Here is a 26251-nt window from a genome sequence, read left to right as displayed (position 1 = left end):
ATCTTTGATGCGTATCGACTTGCAGGGAATTGTGATTTGCGATATCGCGTGGTTGGGTCGTAAAGTGAAGCGTAGAACGTTACCACGTTAAATCGCTTCTAAGAATGTAATACGGAAAAGTTATACCCCTGATGAAAATATGGTACAATGTCGTTTGATTTATACTAAAGTTGAATCTTTGGACTTTGAAAACAAGGAAGTTGTCAGATTTGGTTAAACTGTTCGAAACATAAGAACAAGGGAAACAACAAAAAGAGTTGAGAGAATCTGTCAAATCTACGTAAACTATCTAATCAATTAATCTTACAGAAACTTTGAAACCAAAATAAAGTAGAGTGTTTAGGGAATTCGGGAAATCTTGAAAAATATTCTGAGAAGTCACAACGACGTCGGATTATGTTCTCAGAACATCATTGCATGTCTTCAATGAGTATGGAAGACTATTTAGTTGGCATTTTGAGATTTAATGGGTCATTCTAGGACTCTCGGGAGATTAGACCTGTAGATCTACTACCGTAACAAGCAAGAGGTCGTCGTTTTTTGACCCAGAATGATACTTGCATAGCTTCAGCTGGTTTTGTAGATGACTCTGTTAGGATGGTGAGAATTTCTGTATCATACAACAGCTCCCAAGAGTTGGTTTTTAGGATGTATAGATGTCCTGGACCATCCAGGGACTTTAAAGAGTAAGAAGGAGGTCATCGGATTTTTGTTCTTCTAGAAATACAAATCGGCATTTCCTGACGTAACCTTCAACTTCTAGACTTGAGGTTACTTGGCAAGATCAACAAGTAAACATTCATACATTACTCACATTCGTGCTACTGTAGATATAGCATACATTTTTCTAACAAACTTGAAGCGCTCTCTCTTATCGCAAAAAGCATGTATATTTACGTTCCCTTCCCCCCTTGAAGCTCCACCAAACTTGCAAACCTTTTTTGCTTCCATGCAACGTCGATAAATATTAGGTTATGAAATAAAAATTTAATCTTTACCACGTCGAGAAGCACAAACACCAGCAAAAAGAACACACCATCTCCAGATAAGCAAAGTTTCGTAATACTGGTCCGCCACATACTGCACTCGAATCTCTCCCCGAAAATCCGTCCGATGCGCCAAGAGCAACTTTTCCGACAGTTCAGCCGGGGTCATAAATTTAGTTTCCGAAAAGTCTCGCGCCACTACAGCTACACAGCGAGCAGAACGTCGAAGGAAAACTGGTAGTTTTCGGTTTCGCCACCCAATTTGGGGTGGCTAGAATTACGAGAGAAATATTCGGAACTGCCGGGCAAAGTTTACCGAAGAGTGGTGTGCTGAACATTCGGTCAAGCCGGAACCAGCGCGGAGACGTGACTTCAATGAGCAATTAAAACTCTACACTCTGCCACAAACTCTGACTCTGGCCAGAGCACTGCATTAATCAACCGCAGCCCTGGCAGGACGTCTTGGAGGACGAGCTGGGCGAAACTTTGCACTGAACTGGGATCACCATCAGTGATGGAAACCGAGAAGCTAATCCTTTCACAGCTGATATTACGAGGATTAGCAGGTCTGCCACGGGTATCAGCTTACTCGGGGTGGAAGTAAAAAGTTTATCTTGGTGGACTCTGCGGGGGATTGGACGACGACGATGGCCAAGATCAATAGTGACTCTAATGAAGGCTGATAAAGTTATTATGGATGTAGCAGCAGCAGGTTATTAAGGCGAACCGCTGAGGGAACAGATGGGATTTTCAATTAAGATCTTTTTCTGTAAAAAAAGATATATTACTGATTTACTTCAATTTAAAGGTCTGTGCAACTGTAACTAGTTCTACCTAAACAATGCTTGCACAAACTGCTAAAATAAGGTAAACCAGCTCCAACCAACCCCTTCCCAAGGTCCGACTCGTTAATCGTAGCAACTATCCATTACAAACCACATTCGCCAACAATTGAAACAATGCTTATGACCTAGCAAGCAGAACCATTTGGTTGGAATGGTTATTTCCCTGCCCGCACAACCCGGATCCAATTCTTAGCACAAACTGGTCATAAAAATCTCCACTAGCTTCAGCTGCCATGTGTGTGTGCAGCGTTCTGGCCAACCAACTCTTCAAAGTTGGGGTCAGTTCTACCCCGAAAAAAAAAACCCAAAAGTACAACCAACTATAATAACAAAAACAAACTATTTTGAGAGAAGCGGCGTCTGCGGTAGACGAGAAAGACGAGAGGTTGAGGGTAAACACTAAAAATACAAACACTGCAAGCTTCAAGAATGTTGGGGTAGTTGTTGTTGTTCCGGCGCCGGTTCTGTACAAACGTCGTACCGGTTCCACGTGGCGGGGGCAAACGGGAGTATATGGGGGAAGGAGGTTAAACTGGGCCAGGTACGGAGGAAACAATTACGCTACGAGTGTTGGCCAGATTAGTTTGTGCCACTTGGGGCACAGTTGAAAAGAATTTTTATTCAATAAATTAAATTTCATTTCGATGCACAATTTAGTAAAATAGATACTGCTTTTTGTAAAAAAATAGTTATAATTTTTCACATTAGATTTTTTTTGCAAACGCAATTTTTTAGTCAATTCATTTAGAGAAAAATAAAACAATGAATCCCAAATATATCAGAGTTAAACTTTTTTAAAACGATTCTCGATCTACGCAACTTTTTTCAAAGTCATGACTTAAAATGAGAATATGACTTTATTAAGTATCTTTAAGATTTCGTGGCAGTGCGTGGCCGAATGGTTACGCTGTCCGCTTTGTAAGCGGATGATTCTGGGTTCGATTCCCATCTGCTCCAACCTTCCATCGGATGAGGAAGTAAAATGTCGGTCCCGGCCTTGGTTGTTAGGCCGTTAAGTCATTCCAGGTGTTGGAGTCGTCTCCATGCCATAAGTACAAACAACACACCAAACCAAGCCTACTCCGGTGGAATCGCTGGCGGCGGTTGGACTCGCAATCCAAAGGTCGTCAGCTCAAACACTGGGATGGAAGGTTCCTTGGAGTAAAAAGAGGTTTGGGTGCTCTCCCCATTCAAGCCTTCGGACTCCTAGGTTCGAGCAGAAACTTGCAATAGAGACCACAAAAGACCCGGGGGTCGTTAATGTGGATGGTTTGATTTGGGTAAAGATCTCTGTTTTTAAGATTGCTTGAAGTCAAACTGAAATATTAAAAAAATTTCAAAAAATGCGCAAATTTATTGGATTAAAAGCGTCCTACATTTTTTTTCTTTTGAATCAAAGAAGTATTAAATTCTTTTAAAAATTAATGACAGGAACAGAGAAAGTAATACTGACATTAAAAATCCTAAATATGTTGATATTTTTTGCAGAAGCATAACTGTGATCATTCCATAAAAGGAAATTAATGCTTAATTTTATTTTTTAATACAGCTTTAATGCCATTGAATTTGAATGAAATCGGTGACTAACTCTTGTTTTTAGTATTTTTCAAAAATATTTAGAACAAAATTTTCACTGTAATATATGAACATAAAATCGTTAAATTGACATCAAAAGATCCTCAAATCTCAGAACTTCTATTTTGAAGATTAAGTCTTAAGAAGTCTTTTGAGTAAAAAAAAATGAAATTTCACATTAGTTATTGTCTAAGTTTTCTATGAATTATTTAGCATTTTCGGAACAATAAAAAGTTTTGCTGTATTTATCGAGTCTTGATTTTAGATTTTTATAAAAATTGGTTGAACTCAAACTATAGCAATGACATTCTCCTAAGAACGATCAAAATTATTGGAAAATTTATTTTTAGTATTTTTTTTATTTGGATGAGAGTGAAACGAAGTTGACTTTATAGCTGTCGGCCACCATTGCTAGTACCAACCACTAGTGTCTTCCTTTTTATCTACAAGGACTTCGCCGCCCTGGGCTCCTAAGTGTATGAAAGTATGGCACGGAGCGACGGCGCCGAATACCCATATTTACACAAAGAATTTTTAGAGCACCCGCCGCGGGATTCGAACCAGCGACCTCTGGATTATGAGTCCAGTGCGCGGTCCGATTGATCCACACGGGCGGGACAATTTGGATGAGAGTACTACAATCCATTCACACAGTTTTGGCAGCTGTCCTTGAAAAAGACTATTCGCGATTAAAAGCTCAAAAATTCCGACAGATGACGCAAAGCATCGAAGAATGACGATTAAAATTTTCGCTGTTCGGTGACATAGGGATGCAAACTTAAAATTAAATTTATAGCTCTAAGAACAACTTTTGAGAAAAATTCGAGTAGTACGAGTGTAAACTTTTTGCCCTATATAAATTAACGCAACAAAAAAAATTGAAAAAAAAATTATTTTGAAAAATAATTTTGTTCAAAATTATAGAGCATCAAAATTTAACAAAGTATCAGCTCGAGTTTTTGCTCAAAAGTTGTTTTGAACGCTGGAATTTAACAAAATAGAATTCGCATACATAACCTCAAAGGGCGGAAATTTCAATCGACATTCTTCGCTCTGTTCTGCTACTCAACACTAGGTGTCGCATGTCGTTTGGCTCTTGAACGGCAATTCGCGATCAAAAGCTCAAAAATTCCGACAGATGGCGCAAAGCATCGAAGAATGACGATTCAAATTTTCGCTGTTCGGTTACATAGGAATGCAAACTTAACATTGAATTTACAGCTCTTAGAACAACTTTTGAGAAAAAATTCAAGTAGTACGAGTGTAAACTTTTTGCCCTCTATAAATTAACGCAATAAAAAAAATTGGAAAAAAAATAATTTTGAAAAAAATATATTGTTTAAAATGATAGAGCATCAAAAATTAACAAAGCATCAGCTCGAATTTTTGCTCAAAAGTTGTTTTGAACGCTGGAATTTAACAAAACAGAATTCGCATACATAACCTCAAAGGGCGGAAATTTCAATCGACATTCTTCGCTCTGTTCTGCTACTCAACACTAGGTGTCGCATGTCGTTTGGCTCTTGAACGGCAATTGGATTATTCAAAAATCTATTTATTGTGAACAGCTTTTTATCGATCCGTTGTCGGAGTTGCAGGTATTGCGAAGGACTTCTAAGAACAAAACAGTAACGCTGTCAAAATTGAAGTTTTTTTAATTCGACTTTACACACAACAAAAATGCTCAAATTTATCATTTTTTAAAACCTCTTGGAAACATGCCTTTTTTTTAGCAATGACACAAATTTTTCAAGTCATTTTGAAGATTGTCAATCTTTCGAAAAAATAACAATTTTTGGAAACAAAATAAATTTGCAATCGATAACGTGCACCATTTTAAAGTTACTACTTACTTTACTTTATCAGCAACAGGTCTATCGACCCAACGCTGAACTAATCGAAGATTTCCAGGATGCTCGATCTTGGGCCGCTCGTCTCCAGTCGCCTACAATGTTGGCCGCTCTTGCATCTTCGTCGACTGCACACAGCCAACGCGTACGAGGCCTTCCACGAAGCCGACGACCGCGTCCAGGTTCGCTGCTGAATATCGTTTTAGCCGCCCGCTCGTCCGACATTCTGGCTACATGTCCAGCCCACTTCAGCCTGTCGTGCTTGATGACTTTTACGATATCAGCATGTTTGTAGTCTTGGTACAACTCGAAATTCATGCGCCTGCGCCACCGGTCTCCTACTTGCTTGCCGCCGAAGATAGAACGCAGGATTCTCCGCTCAAAGACCCCAAGTGCTCTCTGGTCAGCCTCCTTTAGCGTCCACGACTCGTGACCGTAAAGAGCTACAGGGAGTATCAAGGTCCTGTACAGCGTGATTTTCGTAGGCGTCCTTAGGCTGCGGGACCTTAGCTGGCTACGAAGACCGTAGAAGGCCCTGTTTGCAGCACTAATCCGCCGTTTCACTTCGCAGCTCACATCGTTGTCGCACGTCACGAGTGTACCAAGATATACAAATTCATCCACCACCTCATATCTTTCTCCATCTATTTCCACCTCCGAAACACCATCACCTGCACTGCCACGCGCTCTGCCAGCAACCAGATACTTGGTCTTGGCAGTGTTGATGGTCAGTCCGATCTTCGCAGCTTCCCGCTTGAAAGGGACGAACGCCTCCTCCACTGAACGACGGTCGATACCAATGATGTCGATGTCGTCAGCGTATCCAAGCAGCATGTGCGATTTGGTGATGAGTGTTCCGTTTCTTTGCACGCCTGCCCTTCGAGCAGCACCTTCCAACGCTATGATGAACAGTAAGTTCGAGAGAGCATCGCCCTGCTTCAATCCATCCAACGTAACGAAAGCTTCAGATGTCTCGTTAGCTATTCGCACGCTTGATTTTGCTCCGTCGAGCGTTGCACGAATCAGTCTTATAAGCTTTGCCGGAAAGCCGTGTTCTACCATAATCTTCCAAAGTTCGTTTCTTTTGACTGAATCGTACGCCGCCTTGAAGTCGATGAACAAATGGTGTGTTTGCAGGTTGTACTCCCGGAACTTGTCGAGGATTTGTCGCAGAGTGAACATCTGGTCCGTCGTTGACCGACCCGCTCGAAAACCGCACTGGTATTCGCCGACAAAGGTCTCGGTCATCGGTCTCAGCTTGCTCCACAGGATGCGGGAGAGTACTTTGTACGCTGCGTTGAGGATTGTGATGCCTCGATAGTTGGCACAATCGAGTCTTTGCCCTTTCTTGTAGATTGGGGTGACGAGCCCGTCTAACCAGTCGGTCGGAAGCTGTTCTTCGCACCAAATGCGTAGGATGATTTGGTGCAGAATCTCGGTCATCCGCGTACTCCCGTGCTTGAAAAGTTCGGCCGGAAGTCCGTCCTTTCCCGCGGATTTCCCGTTCTTGAGCTCTTTAACAGCCTTAGTTACTTCCTCCAACGTAGGCGGGTCCACAGCTTTTCCATCTTCCTCAACGTGTATCCTGTCCTCGACGATTCCCTCTCGTGTCTCACCGTTCAACAGCTGCTGGAAGTGCTCCTTCCACCTAGCCGCCACCGCAGTCTTGTCTGTCAACAGGTTGCCTTCCGTGTCGTTGCACATCACAGGGGAAGGCGTGGTTTTCCTTCTTACACCGTTGACAGTTGCGTAAAACCTCCGCTTATCGTTCGCGTTGTACTGTGCTTCCGCTTCGGCGAGTACCGTTTCGTCGTACTCCCGTTCTTTTCGGCGGTGGATTCGTTTCTCTGCTCTTCGTAACTCACTGTATCGCTCACAGTTCCGGCGCGTACCCTTCACCAGCATACGCTTCCTGGCCTCGTTCTTCTCGTCCGTCACTCGCTGGCACTCCGCATCGAACCACCCTTTGGGTTTGCGTCCTCTGGTCGTGCCGATCACTTCGGTAGCCGTTGTGTTGACGATGCTCTGGAGGGCTCCCCATTGCTCGTCCAGGTTACCCGTAGGCGCGTCCTCGTTGATCCGCTCGTCGAGCTTCCGACTGTACTCTGCAGCAACGTCGCTGCTCGCGAGGCGCTGGACGTTCAACCGCGCTATCCTCGCAGTCCGCGGGGTCAACACGTTCGACAGCCTAGCTCGGATCTTGCACGCTACCAGGAAGTGATCAGAGTCGATGTTCGGTCCTCTGTACGATCGGACGTCCATCACGTCCGAGAAGTGTCGACCATCCACCAAAACGTGATCGATTTGTGTGCACGATTCGCCATTCGGGTGGCGCCAGGTGTGCTTCCGAATGTTCATGCGCGCAAAGAAGGTGCTACAGATAGCCATTCCTCTGGCTGCGGCGAAATTGACCAAACGGAGGCCGTTGTCATTCGTGCGAGGATGAAGGCTCTCCTTGCCGATGACAGGATGGAAGAAGGCTTCCCTTCCGACCTGCGCGTTTGCGTCTCCGATGACTATCTTCACGTCGTGTCTTGGGCACTCTCCATAGGTCTTGTCGAGACGCTCGTAGAAGGCGTCTTTATCGTCATCGGGCTTGTCGTTCGTCGGCGCGTAGATGTTGATCAGGCTGTAGTTGAAGAATTTGCCCTTTATTCTCAACACGCAGATCCGGTCATTCACCACCTTCCACTTGATGACTCGGTTCTTCTGATCCCCAATCACTACGAAACCGACTCCGTGCATCGCCTTTTCGCCGCCACTGTAGTAGATGTGGTACTTGAAAGAGGTGTTGGCGATGGGATCCACCGCCGTGAATTCTCGCTCTCCATGACCGGGCCATCGAACTTCCTGGATGGCGGCCACATGCACGTTCAGCTTGTGCAGCTCCCGAGCAAGAAGGCCAGCACGTGCAGGATCTTGGAGAGTTCGAACGTTCCAAGTACCGAGTTTCCAATCGTTGTCCTTTTTACATCGCCTGGTCTGATGCCGATTAATCCGTCCTGAATTTCTTCTTTCGTTTTTCTGAGTTGGTGTTTCGCTTCGGTATGCCGCCTAACCAGGGCTGCGAATACCTAGTCTCGGGGTGGGGCTGCCACCTTGCAGCTTCCGGGACCCAGCTGCGGTTTTCTCTCGACACCGTAACGGGGGCTTTTGTCTCGAAGCTTAACGGTACAGCTACACCCTCCGAAGAGGGTGGAGCCCCCCTTACCCTGTCAGCATACTACCATAGTTCCCACCGGGGTTGGTTACCCGATCTCTCCAATGGTTACTAGTATCCCGGCCAGCGCCGCGGGGAGGCCAGGGTATCGGAGTTACTGAACAAGAGGCTAAAGGACCACTTGGTGGGTCTATTTTATACCTACGGTACTCGAAGTACCTATGGTACGCGTTGTCCAGTCGTTCGCTGACCGTTCGCTGACATTTTAAAGTTACATCCACTTTTAATACGTGACTTTTTAACGATTTAATACGAGCCTTTTTTTATTTGTAGAAGTCATGAACAAAGTTGATCATCACGGAAAAAAACATTTTTCGAAAATATCAGAAAAAAAAATCTATGAATTTTATTCAAAGACATTCAAAATTGGAGCAAAGGACCTCTGAAAAAACAGGGAAAATGAACTTTTGAGTGAAGACAATACAGCAACAGCATATTTTTTCTTATAATTTCTCACTATTCTGTAAAATTTAATAATTTAAAGAAAAACAAGCCATTGCAAAAAAAAAAAATTTCCCACGATTTTGTTAAATAGATTATAAATTAACATAAGCAATAATTTTCAAATCTACAAAATTTAAAAAAAATCTACAACCTTTTGATTTTTTTTACTGTGTCATTCACTGTACTACCTCCCAAGGGCCACAAATGGTGGTAGTGTTTCACTAAATTGTGATATTTATATGTACGTTCCCTCTCACCTCCTTCCAACCTACTCATGTTTTCCCTCTGTGAGGTAGTACCCGAGACCTGACACAAGCCATTTTCCGGCTACGTTCGCATATTTTAATATGCTAATAAGCGGTACGCGCGCGAGAAACATATGATAAAAATAAATATAAATACATGCAACATTCAACTTGAACTAGCAAAACGCCGGCCAGATACCAACCTCCACTAGCTACTAGTGCTTCAAACTAAAAGTGTAGCAGCAGCGGAGAAGAAAACAAGATTGCCGGCAATTATAATTTTGCCACTCGTCCAAGTCCAAGTTTGCCGCCGGCCCTTCTCTTCATGGCCGTAACCTTGTTAGGGGAGGGCGCGCAAAATTCCTTGATTGTACGTCATGCAAACACAAAAAAAAACCCACCGAAAAAAAAGGAGACCGCAGGGAACGTCGGAATCCCGGTGGCAAACGAAACAAAAACACTCCGGTACAACTAATCATGAAGACATCTGCGTGTGCCGCAACTTTTTGTCGAGTTTATTTTTTTGCTGCAGGGATTTTTCCTGAAAAAGAATCGAGATTGTACTTTTCCTTGCCCACGACGCTAATCATAAGCAGCAGCAACAACAACAACAACCTCTCAGCAAATGTGGATCAGCCAAAGGAAATGAACCGTTTTCGTTCATATTTATTCAAATTGAGACTTATCGTGGGCCAGACATCTGGGAACCGCCGCCGTGGCACACGTTCGAGGAGTTTTTTTCATCTCATCTCAGTTTGCTCATTTATGATGAAGATGAATCGCACGCTCGTGTGTCTTTGGAAATGCGTTTTTTTGTCGGCTCATCGTCACGAAGGCTTAGACCATCTCTTTACTTTTTTGATTTATTCTTAAGTTTAAAAAAACTTTGAACTAAAAAATTTCTGTAACGAATGCTGAATTGAAAAATTTAGAATTAAAAAGAAATTCAATAATATTTCAAAATTTTCAACATAAAAAAACACATTGTCAGTCGAGGGTTATCAGAATTTGACCGGCTTTAGAATGATGATTGACACACGATTTTCGCAGAAAAAAAACGAAAATCTTGAACCACTCGAGTGTTTTGATTTTCTTTGGTTCTGTTTGTTGGCGTTCGGTTTCGGACGCAAAAAGCTACATTCGTTGCTTTGCCACAATCAATGCTGGCAATTGTTAAATTGCAAACGTCGTTCGAGGATGTGCGGCAATGATATGCAACTGCATCATACAACAGAAGAAAAAAAACTTTATTTTCAAAATCTTCATCATAAAAGCCGTCATTGTCCTGTCACGTTATCCACAATGCTCGCTCGGGATCAATCATCATAGGTTTGGAATTGTATTTTTAATGATTTATTAAGACTTTTTTTGTGATTTTGTGTGATTTTTTATGATTTTGTGCGATTTTGTGTGTTTTTGTGTGATTTTGTGTGATTTTGTGTGATTTTGTGTGATTTTGTGTGATTTTGTGTGATTTTGTGTGATTTTGTGTGATTTTGTGTGATTTTGTGTGATTTTGTGTGATTTTGTGTAATTTTGTTTGATTTGTATGATTTTGTATGATTTTGTGTGATTTTGGGTGATTTTTGTGTGATTTTGTGTGATTTTGTATGACTTTGTATGATTTTGTGAGATTTTGTATGATTTTGTGTGATTTTGTGTGATTTTGTGTGAATTTGTGTGATTTTGTGTGATTTTGTGTGATTTTGTGTAATTTTGTTTGATTTGTATGATTTTGTGAGATTTTGTATGATTTTGTGTGATTTTGTGTGATTTTGGGTGATTTTTGTGTGATTTTTGTGTGATTTTGTGTAATTTTGTATGAGTTTATGTGATTTTGTGTGATTTTGTGTGGTTTTGTGTGATTCTGTATGATTTTTTTGTGATTTTTTTGTTGATTTTGTGTGAGTTTATATGATTTTGTGTGGTTTTGTGTGATTTTGTGTGATTTTTTGTGATTTTGTGTGATTTTTGTGTGATTTTTTTTTGTGATTTTGTGTGATTTTTGTGTGATTTTTTTTGTGATTTTGTGTGATTTTTGTGTTATTTTGTGTGATTTTGTGTGATATTTATGTGATTTTGTGTGATTTTGGGTGATTTTGTGTGGTTTTGTGTGATTTTTTTTGTGATTTTGTATGATTTTGTGTAATTTTTGTGTAATTTTGTGTGATTTTTTTTGTGATTTTTGCGTGATTTTGTGTGAGTTTGTGTGATTTTGGGTGATTTTTGTGCGATTTTTTGTGATTTTATGTGATTTTGTGTGATTTTGTGAGATTTTCTGTGATTTTGTGTGATTTTGGGCGATGTTTGTGTGATTTTGTGTGATTTTTGTGTGATTTTGTGTGATTTTGTGTGATTTTGTGTGATTTTTTGTGATTTTTTGTGATTTTGTGAGATTTTGTGAGATTTTGTATGATTTTTGTGTGATTTTCTGTGATTTTATGTGATTTTGTGTGATTTTGTGAGATTTTCTGTGATTTTGTGTGATTTTGGGTGATTTTTGTGTGATTTTGTGTGATTTTATGTGATTTTGTGTGAATTTGTGTGATTTTGTGTGATTTTGTGTGATGTTGTGTGATTTTGTGTGATTTTGTGTGATTTTGTGTGATTTTGTGTGATTTTGTGTGATTTTGTGTGATTTTGTGTGTTTTTTTTCCTGACCTGTTAAACAACTACGTCAAATCTTCATTTTAATAAAAAATACAATTCTGACTCCGATAAAGTGTAGACTCCACTGGCTTCAAATCTACATCTTAATCATCCAATTTAGAACCACTCTAACCGCGGTGTCAAAAAATCAACAACGCGCGTTGGCACGCGCCCTCGTCACCACCACCACAGCTGGGAATGAGCGATTATGATTAATCGTTCCACAATTAGAGAACAAGCGTAATCATGCCGTCCCCTTCCAAAGTTCCAACCAATGCACCAAATTATTATCGCACACCGCAGTATTGTTCGGACAGAAACCTCCCTCGAAAATAGTTCAAGAGCAGCGGACGATTGATGAGCCACACGACGACCGCTCAATTAATTTGGAAATCCAAACTGACAGTTGTTTTCGGCGCCACCACAAACCACCGTGTTCGCCCGGGCTGGGTCATGTTTTCCGTACGAGAAAGAGCTAGGTTATGTTCGAACAGCAGGTGAACCAATCACGTGCAAATCCAGACGTTCTGTTCCGCCCGGCGAAAGTCTTGAGCGAATCGTGTTCACATATTTTATTAACGCGGGCAACACGCTCAGAAGCGCAACTTCTGACAGGTCGAATTGTTTTCCAAATTAAAATTGACAGCGTTCGGGTGGATGGGAAGCCGCAACGATAGCGGGGGTTGGTTGGGTTTGTTTTTTAGGGGGGTTTTGAACAAGAACGATTTATTTGGGGTTCCTTATCGTGTATTTGAAATCTTGTTGTTAAAATTTGATTGGTGAACATGATGTCTCAATTAGACTGACAAAGTTGTACACAAAATTCAAAGAAAAGAAATCTTTGTGAAGTGAAAATTTGGAATCTAAGGCTGTCACTTGCTACATTTGCAGTCAACTATCTTCACGTGGTTATTCTCTGCCAGTTCACAAAACATCAACCGCATTGTACCATCAACTATTCCGGCCGGAAGCTACTACTCTATCCCACTACTAGTAAGATGCTCTAGTTCCGTTCCATTTCTCCGCAACACGTCATACGCAGGCCGGCGGCCTAATGATGCTAATGATGATGAATAAAAAATGAACATCTCGCAGAAATATGCTTCACTTTCCTTCTTTTTTACAAGCCCCAGTATTATGGAACCTGCATGGTGGCCTTGGTCCTTGGCAGCTTCGCAAGCCGGTCACATCTTGCCACATCTTCGTGAGCCCTTTTAAACTACTTTTTCCCCCCGTTGTGAGGACTCTCTCATAACTTCCCCTTTCACCGCATAATTTTCCTACATGAATCATTATTTATTTACTCTACTTTTGCTTTTTACCGTGAGTCGTTTTTTTTCTCCTCACCCTCTTGGCGCTACTCCTAAACTAACATAAACCGCCACTCACGTGAGGCCACTGCGTCACCAGACTCCAGGGTCTATCCAGCGGCATCCTTGTCGTCGAGGACATTCCTCAGTTGCCGGAAATCGGGCTTGCGAGATGAAGTTCCCTCAGACCATGTGCGGAAGTTGACTTTCTTTTTTTGTTTTTTTTTTTTTGAGGACGCGGAGAAACTTCAAAAGTAAAGAAGTTATAGTTTTGTAACCAACTTTGACAGCAGCTCTGACATCTAATGGGACCTGAGTACTGCCCAATTTTCAGCAAGTTTTTTTTTCCGTGCGCAGACTTCTCCCAAAAGCAGAGTAGAGTCCGGGAACTGCAAATGAGCACTGCTTGCGCCGATGGGACGTAACGGAGTTTACAACCGACCTCCCCTCACCCACAACATCTCTCTTCCGGGAAGATAGCACAAACGCCGTTTGCCGCTGGGGTTGAAGCTTCCGCGACGCGCGGGATAATAACCGCGACGCTGGGAGAGAAAAGGCTGACAAGCTAAAAGTGTTTGTTTTGACTAAATATGTACAGCGAAAAGCATACATACGGCGTGAGGTTACCCCCTTGCACACACAGGGAGGAGGATGCACTCTCACTAGTTGTAGTCCTGCTTGTGGAGAGGCCTTCGGGGAGGCATGAGGAGCGATATTAAATTTTGAAAGCTCGAGTCTGTGACCCCGGGAGTAGCGGTGTGTGTGTGCGGGCTTTATATTACAAAATGAGGTTTTCTACTTGGTGAGGGAAAACTCTTGGTGGGAAAGTGGGGTTCCCAGCTTGAAAATATGGTTAGGCTTCTCGTTGGGGGGACGTGAACAGGATTGTGTAATCATAATAAGTGACATTTATGCTTGAAATAAGTGTTCTTCAGATAAGTGATATTCCTAACATTTTTTTTTTTTTTTCGTTCCAGGTACGGCTGGTATCCAAAGGTCCAAATGGTTTTGTCTTATTACAGGGCAAAATGTCATATCAGGTATTGATTTCTATTAAACTTTAAGGTTAGTTTAGGCAAACATCAAGGCAATCAAACGTAAAACCAAAGAGTCCCTTCTTTAATTGTATCCCTTCTCTCAGGTAAAACAAATTAAATTTTATAAATTGTACAAAATAAAAAAATAAATGAAAATTTAAAAAACAAATCTTATAATTGAAAATTTAAAAAGCTCATAAATTTTTGTATTTATTTTTAAATAATATTTTCCGTTGCAAATATTTTTTGAAGTTTATTTCCCTCGGCAAAAAAAAAATGAAATTACAAGCCGAGGTTTCAACATTTGGATGAAAAATTATTTTAAAATGCATTTTACAGGCGAACAGTTGCTTTCCAATCATTAGTTTTGAAAAAAAACGAGGTATTGACGGATTTTTTTTTGTTGCAAAAAAAAAAAAACTTTTTGTGGGACTGTACATTGGTATTTAATGAAAATTTAAAATGTTTTCAAAGGAGTTCAAACATGCTAAACATAATGATAAACGCGGGAAAATGCATTTTAACTGGGTTTCAGTTGATTAAACTTAAATTTTCATTAAAATTTTGAAGTTTTTCGAAAAAAAAATTTTGCCCGCTGATTATTCAGGCCATAAGGCTGGTACAAATTGTATAATAATAAAAAACAAAAAACAAAAAACAAAAAACAAAAAACAAAAAACAAAAAACAAAAAACAAAAAACAAAAAACAAAAAACAAAAAACAAAAAACAAAAAACAAAAAACAAAAAACAAAAAACAAAAAACAAAAAACAAAAAACAAAAACCAAAAAACAAAAAACAAAAAACAAAAAACAAAAAACAAAAAACAAAAAACAAAAAACAAAAAACAAAAAACAAAAAACAAAAAACAAAAAACAAAAAACAAAAAACAAAAAACAAAAAACAAAAAACAAAAAACAAAAAACAAAAAACAAAAAACAAAAAACAAAAAACAAAAAACAAAAAACAAAAAACAAAAAACAAAAAACAAAAAACAAAAAACAAAAAACAAAAAAACAAAAAACAAAAAACAAAAAACAAAAAACAAAAAACAAAAAACAAAAAACAAAAAACAAAAAACAAAAAACAAAAAACAAAAAACAAAAAACAAAAAACAAAAAACAAAAAACAAAAAACAAAAAAACAAAAAACAAAAAACAAAAAACAAAAAACAAAAAACAAAAAACAAAAAACAAAAAACAAAAAACAAAAAAACAAAAAACAAAAAACAAAAAACAAAAAACAAAAAACAAAAAACAAAAAACAAAAAACAAAAAACAAAAAACAAAAAACAAAAAACAAAAAACAAAAAACAAAAAACAAAAAACAAAAAACAAAAAACAAAAAACAAAAAACAAAAAACAAAAAAACAAAAAACAAAAAACAAAAAACAAAAAACAAAAAACAAAAAACAAAAAACAAAAAACAAAAAACAAAAAACAAAAAACAAAAAACAAAAAACAAAAAACAAAAAACAAAAAACAAAAAAACAAAAAACAAAAAACAAAAAACAAAAAACAAAAAACAAAAAACAAAAAACAAAAAACAAAAAACAAAAAACAAAAAACAAAAAACAAAAACAAAAAACAAAAAACAAAAAACAAAAAACAAAAAACAAAAAACAAAAAACAAAAAACAAAAAACAAAAAACAAAAAACAAAAAACAAAAAACAAAAAACAAAAAACAAAAAACAAAAAACAAAAAACAAAAAACAAAAAACAAAAAACAAAAAACAAAAAACAAAAAACAAAAAACAAAAAACAAAAAACAAAAAACAAAAAACAAAAAACAAAAAACAAAAAACAAAAAACAAAAAACAAAAAACAAAAAACAAAAAACAAAAAACAAAAAACAAAAAACAAAAAACAAAAAACAAATAACAAAAACCAACAAACAAAAAACAAAACACAATAAACAAAAAAGAAGGACAGGAAAAGTTGATACTTTCACAGCGGGATCGTAAAAAAAAATTATTATCACATTGATTTGATGTTAACATATAAAAGATATTCAAAAAAAAAAACTTGATCAACCAAATTTTTCTAGAAAATAATTCAAATTAATAATTATCTCAAGCTTTTTTTTAACAAATTGCAGTTCTCTTTACTCGAGATCTGTAACGAAGCATCTCAATTTATCGATTTCCCCCTTCTTTGAAAACTCACAATTTGATTAATCACCTCCAAGGCCAGCAGCACCACCTTCCCCGGGCAAGTATTCCAATCTTGTTCCACTTTCCCTCGCAGAGTCCTTTCGCGAATCACCCGGCGGTAACAACATCTTGAACCGTCCTGATTGAGTTGCATAAATCTACATTGTCAAGGCACGACCCACCCTCCCCCGAAGGCAGACCAATACATACAATGCCGTGGAAACCGTGACAACCAGGGGACGAGGTGATCTCTCCATCCGCCAGTCAAGAGTCGTCAGAGGGAGATATCCTCGCGCGCGCGGTAAATGATAGCACAATGTTCGGTTTGAGATGTTTTTGTTAGTCTTGGTGTGGAAAGGTATGAAAATTGTAAATTCAAAATCAGTGTTCCCACGAGCCTAAGCCATCGGCTAGGCTAGGTTCATTTTTCTGGTTCAGGTTCACACCACACGTCGGCAAGCATCGTCGGCTCAGGCTCACTGAGTGCCATGAGCCATGGTTCATTTGGTTCAAACCAGGCGAGGCTAGCCAAAATGAACCATTGGCTTGAACCAGGCTTGAACCTGATCAAAGAATGTTAGGCTAAACGGCAAGCTTTGTTACACCGTAGTATGCTCAAACCGTAACATTGTTACTCCGTAACATTGTTACACCGTAACATTGTTACACCGTAACAGTATTACACCGTAACATTATTAAGGTGTAAGGAATGTCACGGTGTAATGATAGCTACGATGCAACTAATGTTGTGGTGTAACAATGTTACGGTGTAACAATGTTACGGTGTAACAATGCTACGGCAGTGGTCTCAACCCAAAAAAAACAATGTTACGGTGTAACAATGTTACGGTTTAACAATGTTACGGTGTAACGAATGTTGCTGTGTAACAATGTTACGGTGTAACCATATTACGGTGTAACAATGTTGCGGTGTAAAAAATGTAGCGGTGTAACAATGTTACGGTGTAACGAATTTTGTGGTGCAACAATGTTACGGTGTAATCATAATACGGTGTAACAATGTTACGGTGTAACGAATGTTACGGTGTAACGAATGTTATGGTGTAACGAATGTTACGGTGTAACGAATGTTACGGTGTAACGAATGTTACGGTGTAACGAATGATGTGGTGTAACGAATGTTACGGTGTAATAAATGTTACATTGTAACATTGTAACATTGCTACACTATAAGATTTGTTACACAGTGCATTATTCCTACGGTTTTTATTAGCCTGGTTAGCCTGGCTTAAGCCATGGTTCATGGTTCACTGAACCAGGATTGAACCACAAAGGGAGGCTTAAGCCGAACCAAGTTTATAGGTGAACCTAGCCTAACCGGTTCATTTGGGAACTCTGTTTAAAATAAATAGACGAGGGAAAGAAACAATGGGCGAGATTCGTCTAAAATGTCTGACTTTGTTTCCAAGCTGTTGTAAGAAAGTCTCGCACCCCTTCGGTGACTCAATCCCACTTTTTACCAGTGCTCTTCGAGCGATGGCTTTTATTGAATAACGATTTGAGCAAAAGTCTGGCTGAAATATAATATCCTGCCTTTTTGCCGTCGGCACCAACAACAACGAGGCCGGCGTTCCTGGAGGCGCCCCCTTCAACGGCGTCCAGGACCTTCTGAAGGATTCTGCTGCTGCTGCGCGCCAAGTGCCATCAACCGGATGATTGGCCGTGAGAAGCGCCGTAGAGATGCCTCCTCTTCTGGATATGGTTTATTTTGCCAACCCCCATCTAGTTTGTGAATAGGCAGGCTCGGTGAGCCCTTTTTGTGTGCCAGTCTCCTCCTCGCAGGTTCATAATGGAATCGGGACCATAAGTGGCAAATGGTTGAATGGCTCACGCGAGTGCCACTTGCAGGCAATTTTCAACCCCTATCGCGCCGACAAGGGGTGGATTCTGGGAAGAAAGGGTTTTTTTCTCGAGTTGGTTCTGGAGGGTAGCTTGAACTACTCGCGTTTGAACTCTCAACGCTCAAAAGTGGATTTAATTTTGTGGCGGTGAAATTTGATAACCTGCGAAGTTTGCACAGTTGATTTGGAGAGAATTTGAGATTTAGACGTGAACCAGGTTGATCTAGTTGTGTTAGAACGCGTGCAACCAATCCAATCATCATTCGGCTGGCTACGAAGTTATGGAAAAGTACAATCCGTAGATAACTAGCGACGATGACTGCCTCGAATTTGTTCCAAAATAGATAAGATAACCTCTCCCATCTGTTGGCATCATCAGTCACATTATCGAACCAGTCATGTTTTCAAATGTTCAAAATTCGAATAAACATACCCCTGTGTGTTTACCCAGCACCCATCTTCGTTATCTCCATAGTATGTAATTTTCACCTCCCCTGTGCGCACTTTCTCCGACACACCAGCATCAGCTCATACATAAATTCATCTTCTCCAACACGAGAAATTACAACTCGGAGAAGCCCTGCAACGTTCCACACCGTTCGTCATCGAAGGCTATTCTAGGTCGCGTATCGTGGCAAGGATCTTGCGGAGAAAAAAAAAACTTCGATCAGTCGAGATGCCAGAAGGAAAGTTGACGCGTTACTCGTCATTTAGAGTGGGAAACACACACACACACACACACATCCTAAAAGTAATAATAAAGGTCGCGAAATGAACGTCAGTCATGGGAAAATCAGTCTGCAACAGCATTGTTAAAAAATTGTGGCAAAAGTGATGTGCCATAATTTTAATGAAGTGTGGGTCGTTTTACCGAAACTCGTTTGCCCGAATAAAAAAATCATTTGCCCAAATCAGTAGTCAAAACAATGCGGGTTCAATTATTTTCGTCAGTTTTTACCACAGCAAAAAGAAATTGATGGTAAAATCGCATGCAAAAGCATGCACATCATCTTTGAGCAGTTCTCTACGAAATCGATCTGTTTTTTGAATTTTAATTTTTGTATTTTTTAATCTGGCTGAAACTTTTTTGGCCCAAAGTAGCCATTTTGCATCATTAGTTTCTCCATATAATTTTCCATACAAATTTGGAAGCTGTCCATACAAAAATGATATATGAAAATTCAAAAATTTGTATCGTTTGAAGGAATTTTTTGATCGATTTGGTGTCTTCGGCAAAGTTGCAGGTGTGGAGAAGGACTACACTGAAAAAAATGAAACTCGGTAAAAAAAAAATATTGGTGATTTTGAATTTAACTTTTTGTCACTAAAACATGATTTGCAAAAAAGTACTATATTTTTTTTTTTTGATACTTATGTTTTAGGGGACATAAAATGCCAACTTTTCTTAAATTTCCAGGTTGTGCAAAAAATCTTTGACCGAGTCGAATCAACACTATTTTTTTCAAAAAATCGAAATATTGGCCGCAAAAAATTTTCAACTTCATTTTTTGATGTAAAATCGAATTTACAATCAAAAAGTACTTAAGTGAATATTTAATAAAGTGCACCGTTTTCAAGTCAAATCCATTTTAAGGTAACTTTTTTGAAAATAATTGCCGTTTTTCATTTCTAAAAAAAGTGCCCATGTTTGCCCACCCTTGAATTTTTTATTTGAAAAGCTGAGAAAATTCTCTATATTTTTCTTTATTGAACTTTGTTGATACGACCCTTAGTTGCTGAGATATTGCCATGCATAGGTTATAAAACAGGAAATTGATGTTTTCTAAGTCTCACCCAAACAACCCACTATTTTATAATGTTGATATCTTAGCAATTAATGGTCCGATTTAAAATGGTCAAATATGAGACATTCCTGTTGTTTTGCGGGCCAAACATTCAATATTACGCCCTTTTGATTTGTTAGTCTTGATTTACATTTTTTGAAAATATTGTTTTCGAAAAGATCGGAAAATTTCACGAATGTTTCATATTTTAACATTGTAAATCGGACCATTAGTTGCTGAGATATCGACATAAGAAAATGGTGGATTGGGTGAGACATCAATTTTCCTGTTTTTAAACCTCTGCATGGCAATATCTCAGCAACTAAGGGACGTATCAACAAAGTTCAATTAAGCAAACTATAGAGAATTTTCTCAGCTTTTCAAAAATATTTTTTCAAAGGTGGGCAAACATGGGCACTAATTTAAAAAAAAAAACTGCGGCTATTTTCAAAAAAGTTACCCAAAAATGGATTTATCTTGAAAACGGTGCACTTTATCAAAAAATCACTGAAGTGCTTTTTGATTGCAAATTCGATTTTTCATCAAAAAATGAAGATGAAAATTTTATGAGACCAATATTTCGATTTATTTGAAAAAATCTGTATTGATTCAAAAAATCATAACTCGGTCAAAGATTTTTTGCCCTTTCTGGAAATTTCTGAAAAGTTGGCATTTGATGTCCTCTAAAACATATCAAAAAAAAAAAAAAAAAATAATGTTTTTTAGCAAATCAATTTTTAGTGACAAAAAAAGAAATTAAAAATCACCACATTTTTTACTGTGTTTCATTTTTTCAGTGTAGTCCATATCCATACCTACAACTTTGCCGAAGACACCAAATCGATCAAAAAATTCCTTCAAAAGATACAGATTTTTGAATTGTCACATATCATTTTTGTATGGACAGCTGCCAAATTTGTATGGAAAATTATATGAACGAACTAATGATGCAAAATGGCTTCTTTGGGCATACCGAAGGTACCAAAAAAGTTTCTGCCGGATTAAAAAATACAAAAAAAAAATCGAATAACCGAAATCTCAGAGAATTGGTCATAGGTAGGGTTAGTGAAATTTCACGATTTCGCGGACTGCGTGAAATCCGCAAAATTTTGCTTTTTCCGCGAAATCCCGTGAAATTTTATGTTTGTGTGAAAATGTAAGGATTTTTCTCTAAATATTTAATCATATTCAAAAAGGAATAAACATAACTTTATGAACTACTGTAGAATTAAGCGAGTGAATACCCTGGTTTAATTACTAACATCGTGAAATTTATCAATTTTCTCAAATCCTTTTTTTAATAACAACAACAACTTAATGAATATTTCATCCAAAAAGCCAATTTCATTATATATTATTAGTTTTCAATTAAAAAGCTTAAATATACATGTACAGTCATCCCTCATATTCGGAACAGTTTACAGACTTTTTTTGTAAAAATATCAGTGCTCCACAATTGTGGTAGGCACAATAACATCCCACAATTATGAAACAGGCAATTTGGAGGCATTGTTTTGCTGCTCTGGATAAAATAGTCTTGAAAAGAAATTTTTTGTTCAAAAAGTACTACTTTTACCAGTGAAATAGCAAGAGAATGTCCAAATGAAGGTCCTAAAAATAGTAGGGTCGACAGAAAAGCTGCATTTGGCATGTTATTGACAAATTACCACAAAAGTGTTCCGAATTTGTGGGTGTTCCGAATATGTGGGATGACTGTATGTCAAGTTGATACGAACCATTTGAAGAAATATTCAGTATTCGAGTTTTTTTTAAATTAACTAAATTTAGTAATATTTTAATTCGCTGTATTAAAAATTTTACTGCAATTTTATTTGAATTGTTTAGTTTTGGAAGAAATTAAAAGATTTTTTTTTTTTTTAAAGCTTTGTTTTATTGAAAATAAAATGAAGCGTATCTTTGGATTCATATTTTAAAATCATATCAAATTTTCATTTTGGGTCTGTTTAATTTTAACACTACATATTTGTTTATTTGGGTGGATTATTCCAGTGAAAGTTAAAAAATATTACTTATTTTTGGTTTCCTTTCTCATTTAGAATAAAAATTTAAATTTTTGTTAAAAATGATATTATATTTGCAAATTGTTAAATTTAGTTTTTGAAAAGTGATCTTACACCCTTTAAAAAATATGTTTAATGGGCTAAAAGTCGCAGAAAATTTAAATTATTTTACTCATTTTGACCTTGCTTTGTTATTAGATTCAATAAAAAAGTAAAATGATATGACAGAAGCAAAGTAGCGAAAACATTTAAGCTTTATTAGTCGAATATTAAAAGAGCAGTTCAGTTAATGAGAATACGCGTGCCCTACATTTTGTTTCTAAACCAGGAGGATTTTTTTTTCGAAAATTAGGAGAATTTTTTTGTGTCGCATTCAAATTGAGTGAAGATTTTTTTAGTTTATTGAAGAATAATATATAATGAAGCATAAAAAGTAGTTTCTGTAATTTAAACAAAGGATTTTCAGGGTCATTTGAACATTTTTAAAGTTCCGCGAAATTTTCGTGAAATTTGGTGTTTTGAAATTGTGGTCCCCGTGAAATTTGCAATTTTCGAACGTGAAAAATCACTAAGCCTAGTCATAGGGAATAAGAAAAGAGCTTCTATAGTTTTTTTTTGAATAAATTCTATAAACATATGAAAGACAATAGTTTATAGAACCCTTTCCAAAAAAAAACTGTAGGAAGTTTTATTTGAGACAAAAAAAAACTTAAGAAAATGCAAAATTCTCGAGAATTTAAATTTGTTCATTATTTAATTCTTTCTATATTTCTACCCACTTTTCCTTGCAATTTTAGTAAGTTTTTTCATAAATTTGAATAAAGCTTGGTAATGAAACCAAATAAAATTGAAAAATTAAATATACAGGAAGATGATGTTCATTTCTTCCTGTGAGCTTTCTACATTCTTACGAACATCAACAGTTATTTGTGAATGCATTGATTTTTTTACAAAACAAAATTTATATTAGTTGGATTGAATTGGCTTTTAAAACATGCTATGAAATTTATTGTTCATGTAAAAAATATATTTTTTTTTTGAGTTTTTAGTTTTCGCATTTTTAAAACAGGCTTTTTTATGACATGAATGCCAAAAATAAACTATGATAGCAATAATAACAGGTTCTTTAGGTTTATTGTGCTTTGAAGGCTGCTTTTCCCAACACTGCCTATCATCCAGACACCCTTCGGGAGGGCAGAGGAAGAGTCACAAGATGCAATGTAACACAAACATATAGGCAACAACATGGTGTAGCTTCATTTGCGTTACCCATTTACACAGATACGTAAATTGGATAGATTGCATCGCCAGCAGCCCCGATGTTCTGCGATGCACGAAGCGATGTACGTGGCTTCTTCACCTACGTGGTTCAGCTAGCTTCAGGATGCCAAGATGGTACAGTTACTTCCGTCATTTGATGAGAAACTTTAAGGTATAGATACAGGGAGGAGTAGGAAGAAGGAGACTACTGGCAAGGTGCTAATCGATAGCTGCTCAAGCTGGAAATCAGGTCTCCCTAATTGGAAAAGGTATGGCTTGGGAATGTTTCGCTGTGGTTCAGCTGTGCAAATGAAGTTCACTTATAGTTATCTTTAATTAAGACTACCTTCAGTTGGGCAATGTATTCAATCTATGTGCTTTCACTACAAAAAAAAATCGAGACTTCAGTGTAACTAATCGCTCAACAGAACGTTCTTTAAAAGTCATCATACGGCTCTCGTTTTCATTCGACCCAATACTACCAGCCAGGAGTGGGCCCGCTCTACTTTTTGCCAGAAGTCATCGCTCGTCCTCCAGTCAAGCCGCTTCTGGCAAGCTTCTCGTGCAAGTACAGCTCTGTCTGGCTGTTGGGGATTCAAAAGCCACTTCCAGTCAGCTGCAGCAGGTTGGGGGTTGGCTCTATTGTTGCCGTCATCCGATTCCCTACTCTAGAGAGTGCAAGGGCAATGAACGGAACGTTCTTGTTTCACCATCGAGAATTACGGTGGAACAAAAGTAAAAAGAGTTGCCAATCCAAGACTTCAATTTCGAGGCATGGAATTTGTGCGCTGGAAAAACGGGCGTTACAAATGTAAAATCTCCCGTTGGATGGATTGCTCCCCGGTGGCGGACGTCACGTCAATTCACACGAGCGCAGAATGTTCACCCCCTCTCCGTTGACTGTTCCACCGATTCACCTGTTCAATCCCACGTGAAATGATTGAGTGACTGGATGCAAGCCGTACATATTTCCCTGGGAGAGGCCGGCGTCAGAAGTGGGATCGGGGTTTTTTTTTCACTTGTCCTCTTCACTATCATCTCCGGTTGTTCTCTGGGGATTCAATTTTGAAATTTAGTATTTTTCAGGCTAATAAATAGTTTGAAAAAAAAATTCCTTAACATAACAATAAAATTGACAAATGGTAATGAAATGCTACACTTTCTTCTTGTATTTCCTTTTTAAGAATTTTAATGTCAAGTTTTTACAAAGACCCCATCAGCAGGTACCAGTGCGGAATTGATGAATGAAACTGTGTATGTGTGAGAGGGATCCTCCGGTGATGAATCGAATCGGTAGAACAACTGTCCACCAGAACGTGTGCAGAGCCAGCAGCAGTGCAATACGATCCTACCCCGGCGATGGCGTTGACTCTGCCGTGTGGTCTAGCGTTTCCAGGGCTTCCACAATCACAAGCGATTCTGCTGCTGCTGGTGGGAATTTGCAGCTCACCACTGTCGCACAGCATGAATGAGTTGTTAAGTCGAGCCCTCTTCCGGGCGACCCAGACAGGCAGAAAAGGGCCTTTGTAATTTAGATTGGTTTCGTCAAATTTCTCGGTTTGACCCAAAGTGTGCTGGAGGTGCAATTTTCCGGGAATTATCGATTGCGTTCGGTTTGCTGGTGAATGATGATGACCACGACGGTTTGGTTACAATTCTTAACTATTTATTCAACAACCAATCCAAAACAATTGACCTCACTTTTCCTCACACCACTCGTTCTCCAACCGGACTTGTTCCTCTTCGCCAGCCGTGAAATCATTCGTTATTTTAAACGTCTTCCTTACTTCCTCCACATTCTTCCCCTTGATCATATTCGCCACAGTCTTACACGCCACATCCAGCAGTCCCCGCATGTCCAGGTAATTCGCGGCCAGCATCACCTCGAACAGCATTCCCTGGTCGACCTTCAGGAAGTCCGCGTCCCACGATCCGATGTCATCCGTTCGTTTCTCCTTGCTTTGGAATTCCTCCTCCTCGACCAGTTCCACGTCGTCGTCATCTTTGTGGTAATTTGCCCACTGAAGAACCTTTCCCAGGATGGCCGAATTGACCTGCGGTACAGGGATTACGGGCTGCTCTCCAGAAGTGGTGGTTTCGTCGATGCCCAGATCCTCCAGCATGTTCCGGAGCATCCCGGAACACTTGACTGCTACAGCAACCTCGATGGGGAATAGTTGACCGTCTGAAGATTGGAGTTGGATGGTGGGCATTTTCACTTTTTTTCTAATTTTTGAGAGCGATTCTAAGCAGATGTGTGAACACTTTGAATTCGGGAGTAGAACTGATGCAGTGCGAAAGAACGGTTTTGAAGACCTTTACTACTTTGTAAAGGTGGAATAAATGTCATCGCATTCATTGCATTAAGTTACGCAATAAGATAGGTGCCGAGAATAATTCGAAGATGCATTTAACCGCCTTAATTTTTTTTTTCAAATGAAAAATATATGGAATCCTACTTGGTAAAAAAGTGTTGCAGCGTCGTTTTTAAAATAATTAAACTGTATCTATAAAAACTGATCAAAAAGATTAGTTAAATACTCTCTTTGAAACATTTTTCACTAAGAACAGTTAATTTATTTTCAATTTTTTAAGTTACAAGTGTTAATAAAACAGATTATAAAATACTTTTAAAATATTGTCCATAATGAACAAACTCTATCATTCTGTTTAATCATCAGGCTGATTCTAGAGCTTTATTCAAATTATATAATGAGTTCTGCCTCGGTGGAGTCGCTGGTAGGCAGTTGGACTAACAATCCAAAGGTCGTCAGTTCGAATCCCGGGGTGAATGGAAGCTATGGTGTAAAAAGAGGTTTGCAATTGCCTCAACAATCAATCCTTCGGACACCTGGTTTCGAGTAGGAATCTCGCAATCGGGAACGCCAAAACGAGCGAATAATTTGATTTGATTTTGAATGAGTTTTTTTGATTCTTTGAGCATATTTTTTTTCAAAATTTCTGCCAGATTTTGCATTGTTTCAAACATAGAAAGATCTATGAAATTATTT

The 26251-nt window shown here is 38.5% G+C and overlaps 2 protein-coding genes across 2 annotated transcripts; both read right to left on the bottom strand.

Moving 5' to 3' along the window:
- Positions 1-1423: 1423 nt before the first annotated feature.
- On the bottom strand, positions 1424-13266 carry LOC120428700 (uncharacterized). Its single transcript, XM_039593773.1, has 3 exons — positions 13188-13266; positions 5599-8174; positions 1424-1477 (listed from the first exon to the last, which is right to left on the bottom strand). The coding sequence occupies exons 1-3, from the start codon at positions 13264-13266 to the stop codon at positions 1424-1426; spliced, it is 2709 nt and encodes a 902-aa protein (XP_039449707.1).
- Positions 13267-22615: 9349 nt separating this feature from the next.
- LOC120428698 (S-phase kinase-associated protein 1-like) lies at positions 22616-25652 on the bottom strand. Its single transcript, XM_039593772.2, has one exon. It carries the CDS (start codon positions 25451-25453, stop codon positions 24938-24940), a length of 516 nt encoding a protein of 171 aa, XP_039449706.1. The 5' UTR covers positions 25454-25652; the 3' UTR covers positions 22616-24937.
- Positions 25653-26251: the final 599 nt, after the last annotated feature.

The sequence above is a fragment of the Culex pipiens genome, chromosome 3 (genome assembly GCF_016801865.2).
Source record: "Culex pipiens pallens isolate TS chromosome 3, TS_CPP_V2, whole genome shotgun sequence".
Classification (NCBI taxonomy): domain Eukaryota; kingdom Metazoa; phylum Arthropoda; class Insecta; order Diptera; family Culicidae; genus Culex; species Culex pipiens.
The sequence above is the reverse complement of the archived record's forward strand: the minus strand, read 5'-3'. Positions and strand labels throughout refer to the sequence as shown.